This window comes from Condylura cristata, unplaced genomic scaffold (genome assembly GCF_000260355.1).
Source record: "Condylura cristata isolate star-nosed mole 26May11 unplaced genomic scaffold, ConCri1.0 scaffold00029, whole genome shotgun sequence".
Classification (NCBI taxonomy): Eukaryota; Metazoa; Chordata; class Mammalia; order Eulipotyphla; family Talpidae; genus Condylura; species Condylura cristata.
The window spans coordinates 21,095,395-21,114,976 of NW_004567130.1; the positions used below are offsets into that span (position 1 = coordinate 21,095,395).

Below are 19,582 nucleotides of genomic sequence, written 5' to 3' on the forward strand. Positions count from 1 at the left end.
TTAATGGGAAGACTGGAGCAGCCCTGGATAAGACACCAGTGAGGTAATGTCTGGTTTTCGTTAAATATCCCAGATAGATTACTCACTTCTGCTAGATAAAAGGTAGAGACACTGTCGTGTTATAAACACCAGTCCTGCGGAACACAGGGCCCCTTTTAGGTCCCCAGCCTGAGGAGACTCCCCTCCGCCCAGAGTTGCTTCAGGGCACTGATAAACCCTGTCCTGACAAGAAAACCAGCTGTCTCTGAGATGTGTGCAAACGCCTTTTCACTAGGAACCCAGATGGCCACCGGGAGCTGGGATGTTCTCATCAGACAAGTCTGAAAGAAACTCCATGAGAGAGGTGGCATTTTTCAGTCTTCAGAAGAGCTGTTGGGCTTTACCAAGTCAGGCTACAGGGTGCCACGCCTCTTGTCTGTGGGTCTTCAGTTCTGTGCCCAGAACAACTGCTTCCAGTTAAAGTACTTCTTAGTTTACAATAGGGAAGACATGGAATCAACCAAAATGCCCAAAACAGATGACTGCATCAAGAAGATGGGGTGCATATACACCGTGGAATACTATTCAGCCGTCAAAAAGATAAACTCGTGCCATTGGCTGCAACATGGATGGAGCTGGAAGGGATCGTGCTTAGTGAAATAAGTCAGAAAACAAAAGAAAAATACCAGATGGTTTCACTCATAGCAGGAGCGTGAGGGATCAGGAAAAAAAAAAAGTATATGTGTGTGTGTGTGTGTGTGTGTGTGTGTGTGTGTGTGTTGAGGTGGTGGGAAGCCCACGGGGGTCGCACCTGAGATGAAAAAATGTACAAAATGAAGAATAATGTAAAATAATAATAAAGCACTTCCTAGTTTACAGACAGTTCCCACACATTTTGTTCCAACTGATCCTCACAGCTGATCAACAAATCACAGTGAGACTCAGGTTGGTTACCCCAAGGTCATGGTTATTTTCCTGCATCCGTAGAAAGGCTCTTAGGTGTCCCTTCCTGACCTTGCAGCCTGGGTTGACAGGGGTCTAGAGAAACAGTGGCCAGGGCCAGGGAATCATGTCTGGTCCCCGGGGTTCGGCCCACTGCACCACCCGACCACGTGCAGGCCCCACCTCCCCCCGCATCCAGCCCCGCACAGGCCTGAGCCCAGGCCTGAGCCCAGGCTGCCCAGGTTCATCTTAGTGGCACAGCTTGAGTTCTGCAAGACCGATTTCCCCACGGATTCTCGCTTTCAGCCAAGTCGTCCCACACACTTTCTGAGTCTCTGTGCTCTGGTAGGGTCCTTGAATTTTCATTTCACAACTTCCTGGCAGATATTCAGGGCAGCGGCTGGTAAGCCCGTTAGCGTTGGCCAGCCTCCCAAGCAGCTCCCAGTGCCACGAGCTCTGCTGCCGACTTCCCATCCCCACACGTTGCCAGGCCAGCGGGCCTGGAATCCTCTAGTGAGTCCCGAAACCTTGCCAGCGAGACTTGTGAAGACAGCTTGTGGTGGTGAACAGTGAGACTCACGTCCTCCCACCACCCCCTCCTTTCCCCCAACCCTCCCCAGCTCCCACCCTTGCTCTGACGTCCCCCCTCAGTCAAAACATGTGGCTTCTCCTCACCCACCTGCAGACAGAAGCTCCAGCTGGGTGCAGGGCCTGCCTTGCTGCAGCCCTGCCTGAGATAGAGCCACGCTCCCGGGCGTTGGGGAACCCGGGGCTGTGCCAGGAAGGCCTGTGTTAACTCACCGCTTGTATCCGGGAAATTTCCTTTGAGAAGGTTAGTTCGTCTCTTGGTGCTTGTTGATGCTCCCAGATCCTTCTCCTGTGCAAATCACCGGCCACCTATGTGGCCGCAAACTTTAGTAATCAGGAGCTAAATAGCATGGAAATGTGGTGAATCACATGGAGGCGAAACAGTGCTACAGCAGTACCTGCTATTTTTTTTTTTTAAGATTTATTTATTTATGAATACAGAACTGGGGTTCAGGCCAGAGATGCGGAGGGTGAGAGGATTTACCAGAGACAGAGTGGGGGGCAGATCAGGCAGATCGACGAAGTACACTGCTGAGGGGAGCAGAGGGCAGGTCAGGAGAGGTCTGCCAGCCATGTGGTCACCTCCAGGGCAGGCGGGATCGAACTCATGCGGGAGAGGCTTTAGCTTCTCAGTGCTGTGCTTTAACCCGCTGCACCCCCCAGGAAGGGCCAGTACCTGCTATTATTAACAGGACCGGCACGCCCGCCCTCTGTCTCCCCGGTGCCCCACAATCTTGGCCAGGGGCGTGGGGGAGGTAGAGAGAAAAGCATCTTCTCTTGTGTGTGGCACTTTACAGTTTACGGCTCTTTTTAAACTATATAAACATGTTTAGAAGTTATTACTTCTCTCGATGTCAGAATGAAACCGTCACACAATAGATTCCAGTGTTGGTTTCTCTGCCTTTCTCCCAGTGAGATTGGAAGGAAAGATATTATTCCCCCCCTTCACAAAGGAAGAAAACGAGGGCCCTTCCTAGCGGTGCAACACTATGAAGCTGTCTGCAGCCGCTGCAGTCAGGGGGGGCCCGCAGGTCACGGCAGGCCGCTCCTGTCTCCCCGCTGCTCCCTCAGCAGTGGATTTCAGTCACTCTGCCTGTTAAGCTCCCCACTGCCCCTGGTGCATCCTCTCACCCCCTGTCTGTATGCATAAATAAATACATCTTTAAAATTAAAAAAAGGAACAAAATGAGGCCATAATTATTCAAGAGTAATATTACACGTGTGTATATATATTCAGATACATATATACATTTATATTGTGATGAAGCTAAACTCAAATGCAGCTTTCCTGATTGCACAGGTCCAGATCCCAGAGCCTGGGATTTTGACATGACCCCTTCTCTTAGTTCCTTCATCAAATTAACTCTTTTGACTGCTGCAGCTTTGAAACAAACCTCAAATGTGTACTTGCCTTACACTGACAGGCATAGTTCTAAGCACTTTCCATTTATGAACTAATGTAGTCCTCAAAAAAGACTGAGGTCGGTGTCATTATCCTTCCCATTGTACAGATAAGGAAGGTGATGCAGGGTGGTGACTGAGTCATGTGCCCAAAGCTTGTGGATTCCTGAGGGGAGCTGAGGAATAGGACGGGCTGTTTGTGTCTTGAGTCTGGGTGCTTGATCACTGAGTGACACCAGTTTTCTCTTTCTGTACCACCTACCTGCTCTTGCTGCACTTTGCTTTATTGTACTTTACAGATTTTGCCTTTTTTTTTTTTTTTTTACAAATTGTATGTTTGGAGCAACCTTCCATTGAGCAATTCCAACGGCATACGGTCATTTCCTGTCTGTGTGTCACATACGGGTATTCTCATACTAGTTCAGACTTTTTTACTGACATCTATATGGTGATTTGTGAGCAGGGATCTTTGATGTGACTGTTGTAACTGCTTTACAGCACCCTATACAGCGCCCCTATAAATCAGCAAGCTTAGTGGTAAATGTTGTGTGTGTTCTGACTGATTTACTGACCAGTTATGACTCCGCCAGCTCCCTCTCCTCAGGCCTTCCTATGCCCTGAGACACAACAATGTTGAAATTAGGCCAACAGATAACCTCACAATGGGATCTAAGTGTTCAAGTAAAGGGAAGAATCTCACTTAAAATCAAAAGCTAGAAATGATTGGTGAGGAAGGCATGTTTAAAAACTGGATGGACTGGAAGTTGGCCATTTGCTGTAAATGCAAAGGAAAAGTTCTTGAAGGAAATGTCATTGCTACTCCAGTGAACACTTGAATGATAAGAAAGCAATATAGCAGATGTGGAGAAAGTTTTAGTGTTCCAGAGAGCAGGTCAAACCAGCCACAATAATCCCTTAAGACAAAGTCTAATCCAGAGCAAGGCCCTGAATATCTCTGACTCTACAAAGTCAGAGAGGTGAGGAAGCGGCAGAGGAAAAGTTGGAAGCTACCAGAAGTTGGTTCACGAGGTTTAAGGGAAGAAGCCTTCTTTGTACTGTCAAAGTGCAAGAAGATGTAGCAAAAGCTAACCGAGAGGCAGCAGGAAGTTCAGTGCTGAAGAGGCTGACAGAAACAGCAGATTTACAGTGTAGATGAAACAGCTTCATACTGGGAGAAGAACCCATCTACGACTGTCATAACTGGATAGGAGCAGTCAACACCTGACTTCAAAGTTTCGAAAACCAGTCAACTGTTTTGTTAGGGCTAAGGCAGCTGGCGAGCTGAGGTCGAAGGCAGGGCCCGCTTCCAGGCAGAAACTCGTAGAGGTCTTCAGAGCGCAGCTCCATCTACTCGGTCTGCGCTCTCTAAACGGAACAACAAAGCCTGGTGACAGCAAATCGATTCACAACATGGTTTGTTTACAAAGTACGGTAAGCCCACTATTGAGAGCCAATCTTCTGCAAAAGAAATTGTCAGAATATTACTGCTCATTGACAGGCACCTGTCACCTAAGAGATCTGATGGAGATGTACGAGGTTAGTGTTGATTTCATACCTGCTAACACAACGTCCATTGTCCAGTCCGGGGAACAAGGAGCGGTTTCAACTCTTTTATTTAAGAAATGCATTTTGTAAGGCCATGCTGCCATACATAGCAATCCCTGTGATGGCTTTGGGTAAGGCGATCTGAAAACTTTCTGGAAAGCATTTCCCATCCTAGATGCCATTTGAGACCCTTGTGATTCATGGGCGGGGGTCAACATGTCAACCTCAACAGGAGTTTGGAGGAAGTTGATTCCAGGCCTCGTGGATGACGTCAGTGGGGGAGTACTGCCGATGTGGTGGAAGTTTGAGGACCTAAGTGAAGCCTGAGGACCCAGCTGAGTTGCTACAGTCTCTTGAACTTGAACAGTTGAAGAGCTGATTGTAACAGAGGAGCAAAGAAGGTGGCTTCTTGAGATGGAATCTATTGCTATGGAAGATGCTGTGAATATTGTCGGAAAGACAACAAAGAATTTAGAATATCCTATACATCTAGTTGATTAAGCAACAGAAGGGTTGAGAAAACTGACTCCGGCTTCAAAAGAAGTTTCATGGTGGTAAAATACAACAATGGCATTACATGCTACAGAGAAATTGTTCCTGAAAGGTGTCATCAATCAACGCAGCAGATGTAATTGTTGTCTTTACTTAAGAAATGGTCCCAGACACTCCACTTCAACAGCCACATCTCTGATCAGTCAGCAGCCATCAGCATCGAGCTAAGGCCTGCCACCAGCAAAAGCACTGACTCACTGAAGGCTCTGATGATGATTAGCATTTTTTAGCAATAAAGTATTTTTAGTTAACATATTACATTATTTTTTAGATAAGATGCTATTACATGCTCGATAGACTATATAATAGTATAAGCACACTTTTATGTACACTGGGAAGCCAAAAAACAAAAACAAAAAACTGCATGCCTATCTTTATTTCAAAACTGGGTTCACTGAGGTGGTCTGAACCCACCTGGCAACGTCTCTGAGGTGTCTGCCTATCTCAGACATTCGTCAGTAAATCCCCTGAAGGCAAGAGTTTCTATTCACCCTCACTCCTGAGCCCTAAGCACCCATCTGACCCATAGTGCACGCAGTCACTGCTGAATAAACGGACTGGCAGCATGAAAGGAGGGAAGCTAACCTGGTTAGGGCAAGAGCCTCAGAACAAACTTGTGAATCATCCGGTCCTCAGCTTTCCCCAACACATTAAACAGCCATGGGGACAGAACCCTGGTTCCAACCTGGCTCCGCCTCTTCCAGCAACTGGCCCTTCTAAAGGCAGTCCTTGCCCCCAAGGACCTCATGCAGCACTTGTGGGGACCCCCCCCTCTTCAGTCTCCCAGGACCACACTTGTGTCTCTGGGCTTGGAACGAATGGGCTCCTCACCCCAACTGGAAATCTGACTTGCAACTTCATGTGTGATATGCTAGTTGGAATCAAAAGGTGAACACTCCCCAGAAGGTCTCAGGGAATCAGCTGATCAGGTCGGGGCAAACCCAGAACACATGCCCACAAAGGGTGGCGAGTTGCAAATTGGGATCTAATGTGAACCATCTGGTCTGGAGAAATGGCCAGCTGGAGGGACTGGAAATTGCCCAGAGAGCAAACTGATCTGGGGGAAATGCTGAGTCAGCACTGCCCAGAAACAAAAGCCTCGAATGGAATCCTTTGCCATAGCCACCCCCAGCACACAGCCCCCCCAGCACACCCACAGTCTCTTGTTGGAGTAGCCAGAGGCGGGCCGTCCACTGAAAGGCTACCCCTGGAGTCACCCGGGCCTCGGGGACACAGGCGAGCTTGGACGTGGCGGCTGAGAGCCCACAGAGTGGTGGTGGGGCCTGCGTGGGGTTCGGGGAATCATTTGACAGCCATATAAATGTTCCAGGCAAACCATGGCAGGAAGCGCTAGGCCGGCGGGGGACCAGCTCTTTCCCCCAAGCCGGGGTGGTCTAGCCTTCCTCCCGAGGACGACTTTCTTCTGTGTCTTCTCCTCCGGTTCAGTCACTATTGCCCATAAAAAGTAAAAAGCAATTACCAGGTCTAATTATCTCCCCTCAGCCTCCTTCCTGGCAGTGGCTGCCATGGTTCTTGCCAAAACTCCGCTTCACCAACACCCTGATCCAAACAGCCCCAAGTCAGCACGGGGAAGGATTTGCCAGCCCAGAGCAGCTGTGAGGCTTCCCAGCACCAGGCCAGCGCACAGGAGTTGGATGTGGGGAGTTTCAAGGAACGTGAGCCCATGTCCTCCGCTTCTGGACCCAGGTGAGGCCATGGCGCCTGCCACCTGGAACTGCCCCAGAATGACGCAACAGCAATCAGCAGCCACTTGCCCGAACTTCCCCCACCTCCAGCCCCAGGAAGTTAGGAGGCTTTTTAAAGGCCTGTCTGTGCTTGACACGGCGCTCCCAGGCCAGTGTGGACAGCCTGGCCATTTCTGTTTGGGCTTGTGTAGCACAGAGCCGGGCCTCTCTGGGCCATGCCTCCCAGAAGGCCAGGGACCCCACGCGGCTTTGCATTTCCAACGCTGTTTCCCGACCTCTGCCCCCTTCTTGTCTGGAAGCAGAGGTGCGTGCCCCTGAAGGACGCTCTCTCTGATAACTAGCAGCGGACCTCCACACCCCAATAGTGCAATAGTGATTCGGCCTTCCAAACTCCAGTTGCCTCGGGGGTCTGGACAGACAAGATCGGGAGTGGAAATGGGTGGCCAGGGACTCCAGCTTCCCGGCCAGGGGAGGAAGGACCAGCTACAATTTACTGGTGATGATGAAAGGTGCCAAGAAGCTGGAGTGACTCTGGGCCTTGCTGGGAGGACAGGCAGGCGTTGAGTGGCTGGCCTCAGTTTACACACGGACGTGGTCGCAGCCTTAGTCTTGCCTGCAAAAGGGCTTCCACTTCCAGAGCCTCAGGGGTTTTCAACTGCAAGGGAAGAAAGGAGTGCCTGTGAGGGTGTGGGTGACCTAGGACCCAAAGAAAGGAGGCTCAGAAGCCAACCCTCAACCTCACCCTCACCCCTCACCCTTACCTGTCACCCCTCACCCCTGGGCATAAGATCGGTCCACAGACCCAACACATAAGCCAGAGATAACAGCTCTAAAGATACAGAAAGCCCGTTGGCCAGTGATTAAGGACTATTTTCCTTAAACATGGTTGGGGGGTGGAGGTCCGCTGCTAGTTATCAGCAAACATTTACCCAGCAGGTCTGTCTGCACGGCCCTGTGGCCAGCTCCGAGGTATTTGGTTGCAAAGGTCAGCGCCTCCCCTCCCAGGCCCTGCCCTTAAGACAGAAGGTGGGGAGCGAAGCTTAGGGGAGACCCCAACACACCTCTGGGCTCCCAGCTGGCCAAAGGCAAGAGAGGCAGAACACCCCGTCTTTGTGCTGAAACAAAAGCTTCGCGTCTCTCTGTGTTTCCTCTTTCTGGGCTGGGCAGCTGGATAGAGTGAGAAGGGAGTAAGAGCAAAGGAAAGAAACTGGGCAAGGGGATCATGGTGCCTGGAGAGTGGTCACGGAGGGGGGGGTCGGGAGCTGTGGACCCGACTCTGGATTGGCCAGGAAGGAGGCGGACGGTCACCCAGCCACCCACCACTCCAGGGGCCGGGCTTGTCCCCCACCTGGCCTCCGAGTCACCTTGTGTGCTGGGCTTGGCAGGTTACTTTCTCCCTTTACTTGGAAGGCTGTTACCTGGACCCTTCTGCTTCCCCCCCCTCCCCAGGCCGCACTAAGCCCCCAGGCCAACCCCTCCCCTTGTGACTGGGGGGACCTTCCTCACCATTGTCACGGCCCATTCCAACACCCTCTTTTCCAGCCAACCCAGAGGTCTAAGGCATCTTCGCTCCAAGGTCACCTCCTTGCAGGTGCCCCAGCCCCTAGGGATGCGCACCTGGGGACACGCACCTGAGGATGCACACCTGGGGATTCCCACCTGGGGACGTGCACCTGGGGACGCACACCTGGGGACGCACACTTGGGGACAAGCACCTGGAGATGCGCACCTGGGAACCTGCACCTTGGGATACACACCTGGGAACCTGCACCTGGGGATGGCGCACCTGATGTGTAAAAGCTCTTCTGTGTGCTTTAGCTCACACCCTCCCTGCTTCTGAAAGCCTGCGGTCAGCCACAATCTGCCCCTGAGTCTTCAGTCTATGCCCCCGCCCCACCCCGAACCTGTCCCCTCCGCCCAGCTGACCCGTGACTCGGTGTCAGCTCTGTACGTGACGGTGCCTCCAGACCGCCAGGTCCGCGTGCTGCCGCCGCCCCTCCCAGCACCCAAGTGACCACTGCCGTGCGTTGGCTGACCTGCTGTACCAGTGGCCGAGGACATGACAGCTGTGATCAATCAAGAGTCCACAGTCACCACGGCCCAGCCTCCCGCCAGAGTTTCCACAGCACAGCCCACTGCTGAGAGATGTCATCTGATTCATTAATTAACGCAAGCACTGTTCACCCAAATGCTCCAGGGCATGCATGGTTTTAAAAAATCCGGAGCATTTAAAAAATGATAAAAATAGCATTTACCAGCCTAGAAATAACTGAAGCGTGAGTCCTAGCCTCTCGTCCCTGCGGCGACCCCTCGGCCCCCACGCTGGCTGCCCCCTCCCGCCTTCCCCGCTGTGCTGCTTTGGTGGTGAACAGGACCCCGCCTGACTGCTCACTGGGCGAATGGGCTGACTCCCAGCCCGGCCCACCGCTCGGCTTTCTGCCTACCTGCCTCGTGGGCTGGGATGGTTCATCTGCAACAACAACTTCCATTGTCGTCCACAACTGGGACTTCGGGGTTTGGAGCGAATCTCCCTAAGGCAGAGAACAGAAGATGCTGCTATTTTGGTTGGTCTCATCCACAATGGGCCCATTCTCTTGGGTGTCTGGGCAGCGCCCTGGGAAGGGGAAATCTGAGCGGTGATGGGATACAGGCCAGGAGCAGTGTGCTGAGGTGGGGACGGGGGAATATTCTGACCTTTTCTTCCCAGCTACTTGGGCTTGAATTTCATTTTAATCAGTTTCAGATGGAGCTGACAAGTCAGGAGCCTCCAGAATATCTGTGGTCCCCCCCCCCCATGTCCTCTGGCTGTCCAGCAGCCAGCGGCCGGGCCTGGGCCACCGTCTGACCTGACCCGACCCAGCTTCCCCCAGAGGAGGCAGCGTTGAGGGTGGCCTTTCTGATCCCCAGGGCTCAATCTGAGCCCCGTTCTCCCTCGACGCCCTTGGAAAACACGAGGCTTTTTTCCCTGTTGCTTTTTGAGGTGTGTTTGTTCTGCTTGGAATCTGCCTCCCTTTAAAGGGATTATTACCGGCCCAAAGTATGGAAATGTCAGCACTCCGACTCCCCCTGGGCGACGCGGGGCTCCTGATCCCAGAGCCCAGAGTGCTGGGCGCTCGGGATCAGCCCTGTGCTGCTCCCACAGACACACCAGGGATAACTGCTCTTGGCACCCGATTCGGTCACACCTTCCATTGTCCTGTGATACCGGACCCTCAGCCCGGCCTTAGCTGGAGGCAGGGGTGTAGGCTTGCTCTGCCTTCAGCTTTGATTCTCTGTAAAGCTGCCTGACCCCCACACCCTCCTCTGCTCGGCAGAGCTCTCCAGCTTCTGGTGCACAGCTCAGTCCTCACTGAAACTGATTTGGAAGAAGTGCTCAGTAGTAATGAAAGAAGCAAACTGCACTGGAAGTTCATAGAAACCGGAGTCGCTGTCTTCCTCTCTCAGACAGGAGGTATTGAGACTGAACAGAAGGGAGTACACCAACAGCTACCCCAGCTCAGCTGGGGGACCATCTCCTTGGAAAAGAGGTGTCTGCGGTAACTTTCTGCACACCACTGCCCCCCACTGGACACGGCGGGAGCTGCCCAGGCCCTCTGCGGGTGTCTGGGAGCCCTAAGGGTTATACCTCCTGCGCCTTCTGGACACCGCTCCTGGGCCAACCATTTTCTTGCTTGACTTACCAGGTTTGCCCACCCAGATTGCTTCGCTTTGAATCTATGAAACTTGGGAGTCACAACAGCGGCGACCTGGACTCCGGGCAGACAGTGGGGTCCATAAATATCAAATGTGTAAAAATCAACAGTGACGCGAGTTCCGGGCATGCAGGCAGCCGGGGGGACTATTCCTGCCGTTATCAACATTAGAATCCACCGAGGAGTCTACACCTGTTCCTAGTCTGGAACGCTATGACAACTGAAGGACAACTGAGGACAACTGAAGAGAACAAAGAAGGCCCGAAAGCTTCCAGCAGAATTCAAAAACAATGCCATTTCTACCTTAGAAAACAAGGTAAAGCCTTCCTCCTCTGAGAAAAAGGGAGGGGAGGGAAGTCCTTTCAGAACTGCCGAATCTGTTGGATGACAGCCTCTCGCCCTTTCGTGGCCCATTTCCCATCCGCAGCTATAGGTATTTGTGAATTTGCACTCTGTCTCTGCCCTGGCTTCATTAGCTTGAAGCTACTTTGCTCCTCACAATGGCAGCAGTAAAATAAGGTTTGAAAAAGGAACCACAGTTATGGCTTATAAATTGCTTCCATTTGTCAAGAATTTGTTTTCATCCCACAGTTCAACTCGAGTTAGCCCATGGCTGGGCAGGCCCCCAGCAGGCATAGGCACACGTGAATCTGAAGCTCAGGGAAGGTGTCTGGGCTGAGCAGAGTCCAGGAGAAGCTCCCCTGAAGGCAGGAGTGAAAGCCCACAGGGCATCCTCAGGAAGAACAAGAGAGGGAGAAATGAAAGCTTGGTTGGCACTGTGGCCCGCGCTGAAGGAACAGGAGGCTGAGGCAGCTAGGCAGAGCCCTGGCAGGGTGAGGGCCAGTTGAAGAGGGAGGAGAATGGGGTTTAAAGAGCTAAGGGTCTGGGAAGGTGAAGGTGGCCAGGGAGCACAAGAGTAGCAACTTCTGAGGAAGGTGGAGACTTGCCCTCTGAGTTGGGCACATGAAGGTCAGTAGTGACCCACAAGAGCGCCAGGTACTGGGAAAGCAGCTTCAGTGATTGGGCAGACAGAAGGCAAAGTGTGGTGGGCATGGGACCCAATGGAAGGCCATGAAAACAGCCCCAAGGCCGTGAATGGCGGCCGAGAGCAAGACTTTTATTTGCCTGACAAACTTGCTGTGCTCCAGCTAGCCAGTTGCTATATCACCAGTTACAGTTCTAAAAATGAAAATTATTCATTCAAAAGGATACTTACACACTTATGTTTACTGTAGCACTTTTTATAATAGATAACACTTGGAAACAATGCCCAAAATAGATGACTGGGTCAAAAAGATGTGGTTTATAGATGAGATGGAATACTATTCAGCCATCAAAAAGATGAACTCATACCATTTGCAGCAACGTGGATGGAGCTAGAGGGAAATATGCTCAATGAAATAAGTCAGGAGGAAAAAGAAAAATATCAGCTAGTTTCACTTATAGGGGGAATATGGGGGAAGCAAATGAGGGATTGGGGGAAATAATAACAATAAAAAACATAACACAACAAAACAAAAATAAACAGACAACTATAAATCAGGGACATTCTGCAGGGGAGGGAGGAAGAGGGATCAAAACGGGGAAGGGAAGAGCACAGGGGTGACCTGATGGTGGGGATATACATATACACATATACATATATATAAGGAAATTACTACAAGGCTAAAAAAATAAACTTGCTTTTGGCCCTTTTATCTGCTCACTTACCCCTGTATCTTCCCAGTCACCCAGAGGCATGATGACCCTTCTGTTTTCATGCCTTTGGTCCTTACCTTCACCTCTCCCCTGAGACTTTGATTTCCTCTTTTTCTTATGTTTTAGTCTCCCTATCCCTCATGATCCCCTCATAAAGTCTTCCCTTCTTAAAAAACAACACCCTTTCTCTACCAGTACTTCGAGTCATCTCTCTCCTCCTCTTCATGGCTGTGCTCTTATGACAGTGAGTCTAGAACAGTTGTCTTCACTTTGAAAGCTCTCCAGCCTCTTCCAGTCCATTCTACCCAAACCCAGCCCCACCGAAGCTCCTCTGGCCAAGGTCACCAATGACTTCCCAACAAGTACAATTAACTCATTTCAGGCTTTGCACCTGCATCCTGTCCACCACCTGACCACCTGCATCCTGTCCACCACCTGATCGACTGCTCCCTCCTCAGAGCCCTCCCCCCTCACTGCTCACCAACTGTTAGTCCCCTTTTAGCTCTGATAACTCCTTCTCGGCCTCCCTCTCTCTGGCTTCCTACACAAGTGGCTGCCTCGCAGGGTTTGTCTTTGGCCTTCTTATGCTATGCCTTCTCCCTAGGAGACAGCAGGGTTTGTCTTTGGCCTTCTTATGCTATGCCTTCTCCCTAGGAGACAGCAAAGACCCGACTGCTCATGCCCCCTCTTCCATACCACTTCTGTGTTTCCGACAGAGATACCCAGCTAAGTTACCAGAAAGTTCCACCTGGACATCCCAAAGACACTTCAAAACCATCAAGTCCAGAACAAAATTCATCGTCTTCCACAATCTCCCCCAATCCTGTCTCAGTCAATGCTACCGCCTGTCCACTGGGAGTCATTCTGTTCTTTCCTCTCTTTCATACCCCACACCACTCCCCAAGCAACTCTCAAATAAGCATCCTGCTTCATCTCTAAGCTAGTGTCTTAATTTAGAGCCATGCTTCTATTGCTGCCAGGCGTCGTGAAAAGTCTCCCTCTAGACCACCACATCAGTTCAGTCTTAGACGCAGCAGGAGCCCTGTAAAATGCAAATTTACTTAAAGCCCTTGCATGGACAGAAGTAACTAATTACAGGGGCAGAAAGCCCAGGAGACTGGGGGTATGGGTAAGGGAACGGAATGTAAAAAAGCAGGGGGGAGATAAACATATATGCACATATATATATTCATATACACACGTATGTATTCGTCAAACTTCACCAACCCATATGTTTATGACCAGTGTGTTTTAACGTATGTAAAATGCTCCTCAGTAAGCTTGACTAAAGAAGGATACCCTCCTGTGTAACCCCACTGCCTGGAGAACGAAGTGCAGGTTTCTCATCCCGGAAGATGTGACAATCTGGCTTCGTCCCCTGCTGCTCTCTCCCCTCCTCTCCTCCTCCCCGACCCCCTACAGGTGACAGGCCCTGGAGCTCTGGACCCAGCCTGGAAACCTGCCCTCCCTGCCCAGCTGGTAAACATCCTCCACGGCAATGGAGGCCCAGCTGGGCCCTACGGCCACGTTCTCCGCGACCCCCAGGGGTCGTCCTTCCCTTGGGTCCCACTGTCCCGACATTGATGCCTGACGTTTATTATTATTTTTTAAAGATTTATTTATTTATGCATACAGAACTGGGGAACAGGCCAGAGGTGCAAGGACTGCAGAGAAAGAGAGGGGAGCACAACTGCTAAAGCACTCTGCTGAGGGGAGCAGCAGGCGGGTCGGGAGAGGTCTGCTGTGCCCTGTGGGTCACTCCCTGGCCGGGGATCGAACTCGTGCAGCAGTGGCTTTGGCGAGCTTCATAATGCGGTGTTTAAACACGTCCGCCATCGGGGGGGCTCCTATCGTTCATTTTGCGGTTGCGCCATGCGGGTGTGGCAGCTAGACCCCACAGCCTCGGTCCTCACTCTCCAGCGCTGGGTGGAGGTCGCTGGGTATCCCCCCCTTGCAGTCCCGCCTCAAGGGCGACGGAAGCGAACGCCCGACCCCAGCTCCTCCCATTCCTACAGGGGGCGCTGTAGCCCCCGCCGTCTGCCTGCGCTCGACTTCTCTGGACCGACTCAGCGGTTCACACTTCTGGCTCCGCCCCCTCGCAGCATCCCTTCCTCCCATTGGGCGAGAGCTATCCGGCTCGTCCAATGGGGTGGGGTGTTGGTGTGAGGTGGCGCCACCATCTTCGAGCCGCTGCGCCCGCTGAGTCGGTGGGTGGTCGCCCGCGGGAGGTCGGTAGGCGGCGGGTTGCTGCCTCGGGTCCCGGCCTCGCCTTCTGCCGCAGACCCACGATGCCGCAGTACCAGACCTGGGAGGAGTTCAGTCGCGCGGCCGAGAAACTCTACCTCGCCGAGCCCATGAAGGTAAGTTTCTGGCGGGACCGCTGGGCCCCCGCGCGCAGTCAGGCGCCTCCCTGTGGTCGCTCGGCCCCCAGGGGCTCGCCAGCGCCCCAAAAGGTGCCGCGAGGCGGGCAGAGAGCAACCCCGCCAGGTCGGGTCGTCCTTGGCGTGGTGCTGGGGTCATGCCCGATCGAGGGCCGGAGAGGCCTTGACCCAGGCAGCGGCCGAGGTGGGGTCCGCGCCCGGCTGTAAAGCCGACCCCGCCCCCCGCCCCGGAGCTTCCTTCCCTCGGCTTCCCTCTGGGCTACGTGTCTGTCTCTAGCCCCGGCTCCGCCCTGTCTTCGGCCTGCTTTCCCTTCGTGGTCTCACTGCAGGGCTTCAGGGTTCTTGACTTAGAGCAGCTTTTCTGCAACCCCTGGGGACATTCTTGAAAGGCCCGATTTGGGGGTGTCTACACCCCTTACAATGGTGGTTTCTGATTCTTTGGAGACCAGTGCCTTTGAAAATATGGGGAGGCTGGCGTTCTGCCTCAGAAAAGCACACAATTTGCACACAATTTTAGGGGGTCATGCTCCCCTGAAATCCATTCATGGCCCCCACAAAAACGTAGGTGGGTACCAAAAGTCAGCTCATTATTTAAAAAGCAAAGAGTTCCAAGGGGGTGGTGATTTAGCATTCAGATTTTGGTCTTTCTTACTCTCTCTGTTTTACCATCACATATAAAAATCATTTGATCCAACACCTTGTTAGTTAAATATCCTGCTGTTTTTAAAGATTTATTTATTTATGCTTATAAGAACTGGGGTGCAGCCAGAGGTGCGGGCTGTGACATGTTGCACCAGAGACAGTGGGGAGCAGAACAGACAGATGGATTGAAGCACACTGCTGGGGGGGGGGAGGCGCGGCAGGAGAGGTCTGCCCCGCCCTGAGGGTCACTCCCTGGCCAGGGCTTGAACTGTCCACTGCTGCAGGGGCTGCAGGCAGCTTCCTAGTGCTGTGCTTTAACCCCTCGCCACCAGGGAGGGCCTAACTATCCTGCTTTAGACTTTTAGGTAAGTAACAAGAAATGGTAAAACATTCTTAGTTGCATTCTTTACAATAAAACGATGCGACAATAAATGATGAGGTTAATTACGTTTGAAATCAAGTACTTGCTGTATGGCACTTGATTTCTGGCTTGTCCGTTTGACTCCCCTCGTCCAAGGCGCGTTTGCTTCTTCATTCAAGCAGTATGTCCTATGAACAGTACAGGATTTTTGTCCAAATTTACCCATGAAGTAAACTAAAAGTACCTGAAAAGGTAGTAAAGAATATACAGATTCACATGGGAGCCTCCTTGGTGGCACAAGGACTTAGTCGCAGCACTGTGAAGCTGTCACCGGCCACTGCAGCACGGGCTCAAACCCACATAAGGGAGGGACCCCGGGGGCGGCTGGTCGCTCCTGGCCCCGCTGCCCCCTCAGTGTGTTTCGGCCCATCTGCCTGTTACGCTCCCCGCTCTGTCTGCTGAATCCTCTCTCGCACACTTCTGGCCTGCACCCCGGCTCTTGTTGGCATAAATAAAGTAAATCTTCTACAACAGTAGTATTGTAAGAATATGGTGCTGGTCGTAGAGAAAACGAGAAAAAGATTCACTCCTGTGAACAACATGCCAGAGATGAGGCAGTTGGGGCAGATATTCTTAGCTCCAGGCCCGTGCCTTTCCCTCGGCGGGTACTGCCAGGGTCAGAAAGGAGGTGGCCACACCTCGTGGGGATCCGTTTGGAGATTCTGCCTTTCTCTCCACCACACCTGGCCAGTTGGTGACACCTGCCATCTAGCGTCGTTCTCTTACTTCCGGTGACTGAAGCCGGTGTCCCTGCTGGCCCACGTGTGGCCGCCCAGGTCACCCGCTTGCCTTTTAATCCTTCCTTTGCCCTCAGCCACACTGTCTGCGCAGCACACGAGTTTAGTTGTCAAGTTTCCTGCTTAGAACCTGGTTTGTCATCTGTTGCTGGGTCAAGTCCAGCCTCCAGCTCCGTCTGACCCTCGCTAGTCTCTGGTGGCATCGCCCACCATTTCCACATCTAGAGCTCCAGTGGCTGAAGCTACAGAAGCCGTCAGACTTCAGTTTGATTCCTCCGACTGCTTCCTCAGCCTTTCTCTTACTTTCCTCAGAGGAAAGCAACGCAATTCAAAGCCGCCTCCACACAGCCCTTCACGCCCGCCCTCAGCGTAACCACCTGTGCGCTCCCACTGTTCTGTCTGTCACACCTTCAGGAGACTGCTCACGTTGCCGTGTGTTTGTTTTGCTTGGTTGAGTTAAAAGTTCCAAAGGGCCTCCCTGGTGGCCCAGGAGGTGAGTCTCAGTGCTGCCCACGAAGGCCCCTCGAGGGCTGAATACAGTCCCCAGCCTGGCAGCTGACCCGTGTGGCACAGCAGACCCCTCCTGAGTCCCCGCACCTCCCCTCAGCAGTGTGTTTCAGTCCATCTGCCTATTCGCCCCTCTGTCTGCAGTGAGTCCTCACACCCCCCTGCTCCTCTGGCCTGTACCCCAGTTCTGTAAGCATAAATAAATAAATCTTGTCTAAAAAAAGTTCCTAAGAGAGCAAGAACGTTGACTTTTCTCTTGTTGTGGATCTGACATGGTCATCAGGGTGTCCCTTACGTTAGAAACGTTAGCTCTGGTAGCGCGTGACCTCTCCGAGTGATCTAGTGAGTATTCTTTTAGCAGAGTTAAAACTTTACAAAGTTGTTGTACTTGGTATAGTTTTAAATTTTACTTTCTTTCTGTTTCTGGAGTGCTAGGGTTTTTTCTTAATACACAAATCTGAATTTAAGAGCTCAACAGATAGAACCAGGTGGCCTATGACATGGCACTGTAAGACACAGGAGTTATTCTAGCTTGGGGAGAGGCTGTCAGTGGGAGCTTCCAAATACATCATGTTGCGCCATTGCAGTAAAGACGCGATTTTGCTTTGCTGAATATTTTGCTTCCACTGCTTGAGAGTCATGGGAAAGCGGAAAATACAGCATTTGACACAATGCTGTTGACGTTTCCTGAGGAATTGTAGACTTATCTAGCCTTTTCCGCTGTTTTCCCTTTTCTTATCATTCCTTTGTGACAAAACGTGCTGCAGTTGTGGGGAAGGAAAAACTTTTCTCTTTTATCCTCTTAAGTTTACTAGCTGGGGTCCTGCAAAGTAAACTGACAAAAGCAGGTCAGCAGGAGGGGAAAAGCCCACTCTGGTTACAGATAGTGTGTTTGGGGAGTCACAAAGAAATGTGGCCCGGGAAGCAGTCAGTAGCTGGGACCTCGGCACCCTAACGGGGTGATACGGCATCAGAAGATGCTGAATGAAGCTCAGGGCTTCTGGGGGAGCTGAAGTTGTGGGAATGTGTGGTGAGTAAGAGTTGTCGAGCATAGTTTGTTAAGGAGAGGATACCTCTCTTCCTGGTAAGGCGGGGTGGGGGTCCCTCATCTGGAAATTTGTCTCCTCTACAGAAGTTCATTATGTCCTGTCTTTAGCCTAGAAAGGGCAGAGAGATAGCTGCCTGCACTCAGAATGATCTTTACAAAAATGCTATGTTTTGGGGTGATGTACTGTGATCCCCTTCAGTATATGTTTCTGGTAAAACATGCCAAACCACTTCAAAAGTCTATAGATGCATTCTAGGAATTTTTGATCTGTCTCTTCATACTGACAGCAAATAAAATAATCCGACCTTTAAAGAAAATTCTTTTTAGGGCCCTCCCTGGTGGCCCAAAGGGTTAGGACGCAGCACCGCAAGCTGGCTGGCCGGCCCCGTAGCTGACCCCCATGGCGCAGCAGACCTCTCCTGTCTCCCCACTGCTCCCCTCAGCAGTGTAAATCGTTGATCTGCCTGCTCTGCTCCCCGCTCTGTCTCTAATGAAGCCTTTCACCACCCCTGCATCTCTGGCCTGTACCCCAGTTCTGGATGCATAAATAAATTTTTTTTAATTCTTTTTAAAAAGCAATTACGTATTTTTTATAAAGATTTGTCTATGTGTGCATGTAAGAACTGGGGTACAGGCCATAATTGCAAGGGCAATTATAGCAACACAGAAATGACCTTAAATGCTGTTTTCTACCTCATTGCAATAACAATAAGTTTATAGTTAAGGTTCTTTTTTGATGTTTTGGCTGTTCTAAAGAATCCCTTTTAGCCCACCTGAAGACTAAATTATTTATAAGAAATGTCTTCTGACCTCACTTTCTAAATGTGTATTTTTATTTCAGGCACGTGTGGTTCTCAAATATAGGCATTCTGATGGGAGTTTGTGTATTAAAGTAACAGATGATTTAGTTGTAAGTATACATTTTTATTTGTTGCATACTTTCAGATGCGCTTGAGTTATCATTTGTTTGAAATTAACTACATAGAATTTAAGCGATTGCCTATTAGGGTGCTTATTTTGCATTTCATTCCAAAGTAAAGAACCTACTCTAGAACTTGCTCTTATAGGCTCTTGGCGAAATAGCCTGCTTCATGAGTCTGGTGTGTCAGCTGTAGTTTAGGAACTGTTCTCTTCAGACCTTCAGCAAAAGGAATATAGAGACAGGAACTGGGTGGAAGAAGGTTAGAGGTTTCTGTAGACCAAGTGATGCCATTTGAACGAAAGTTCTAGACTTCTCCTCACATGCCATCGCTCCTTAACCGTCTGCATTTCGCCTTCCTCTGACACTGCTGGTGAGAACTTAGAGCCCTGGGTTTTCAGACCCAGTTGCCTCATCAGTTTATCTCCTAGTTGCCCTGACCATTTTGATTCAGAAAACACTCGTGGAGATTGTTGTTTCGGCTTCTGTGGCTCTTTGTTATCAGATTTCCTTTCTGAATTCTTTTTTGATGTGTCCCCCAAGTGTGGACTGCCACAGGCTCTGCCTCGACTCCTTCCCTGCCGCTTCCGGAGTGATCCATTCGCCTTGCAGGCCAGCACTGCCCATGTCTGTAGCTATTTCCAGATTTTTCTGTATTTTCAAATATTTTTCTGTAGCTATTTCCTTGTATTTTTCTTCTGGTTCCCTGACTGCCTGTAAGTTAATGAGCGCCTGGCCGTGTGCTCTCCTCACAGCAGCCTGTGTGGGTGAGCATCTCACTGGCCTTAGCTGCACTGTCGCCCGCCTGCGCCCAGTCTTGGTCG

The 19,582-nt window shown here is 51.2% G+C and overlaps 1 protein-coding gene across 1 annotated transcript in view; it reads left to right on the forward strand.

The window, feature by feature from the left end:
* The first annotated feature begins 14,272 nt into the window (after positions 1–14,272).
* SRP9 (signal recognition particle 9kDa) overlaps positions 14,273–19,582 on the forward strand; it is an 8,470-nt gene continuing 3,160 nt past the window's right edge. The window contains exons 1-2 of the mRNA XM_004691031.2: positions 14,273–14,463; positions 18,681–18,749. Of these exons, the coding sequence (XP_004691088.1) occupies positions 14,392–14,463; positions 18,681–18,749 (141 nt within the window). The 5' untranslated portion in view covers positions 14,273–14,391. The remainder of the gene's footprint in view (positions 14,464–18,680; positions 18,750–19,582) is intronic.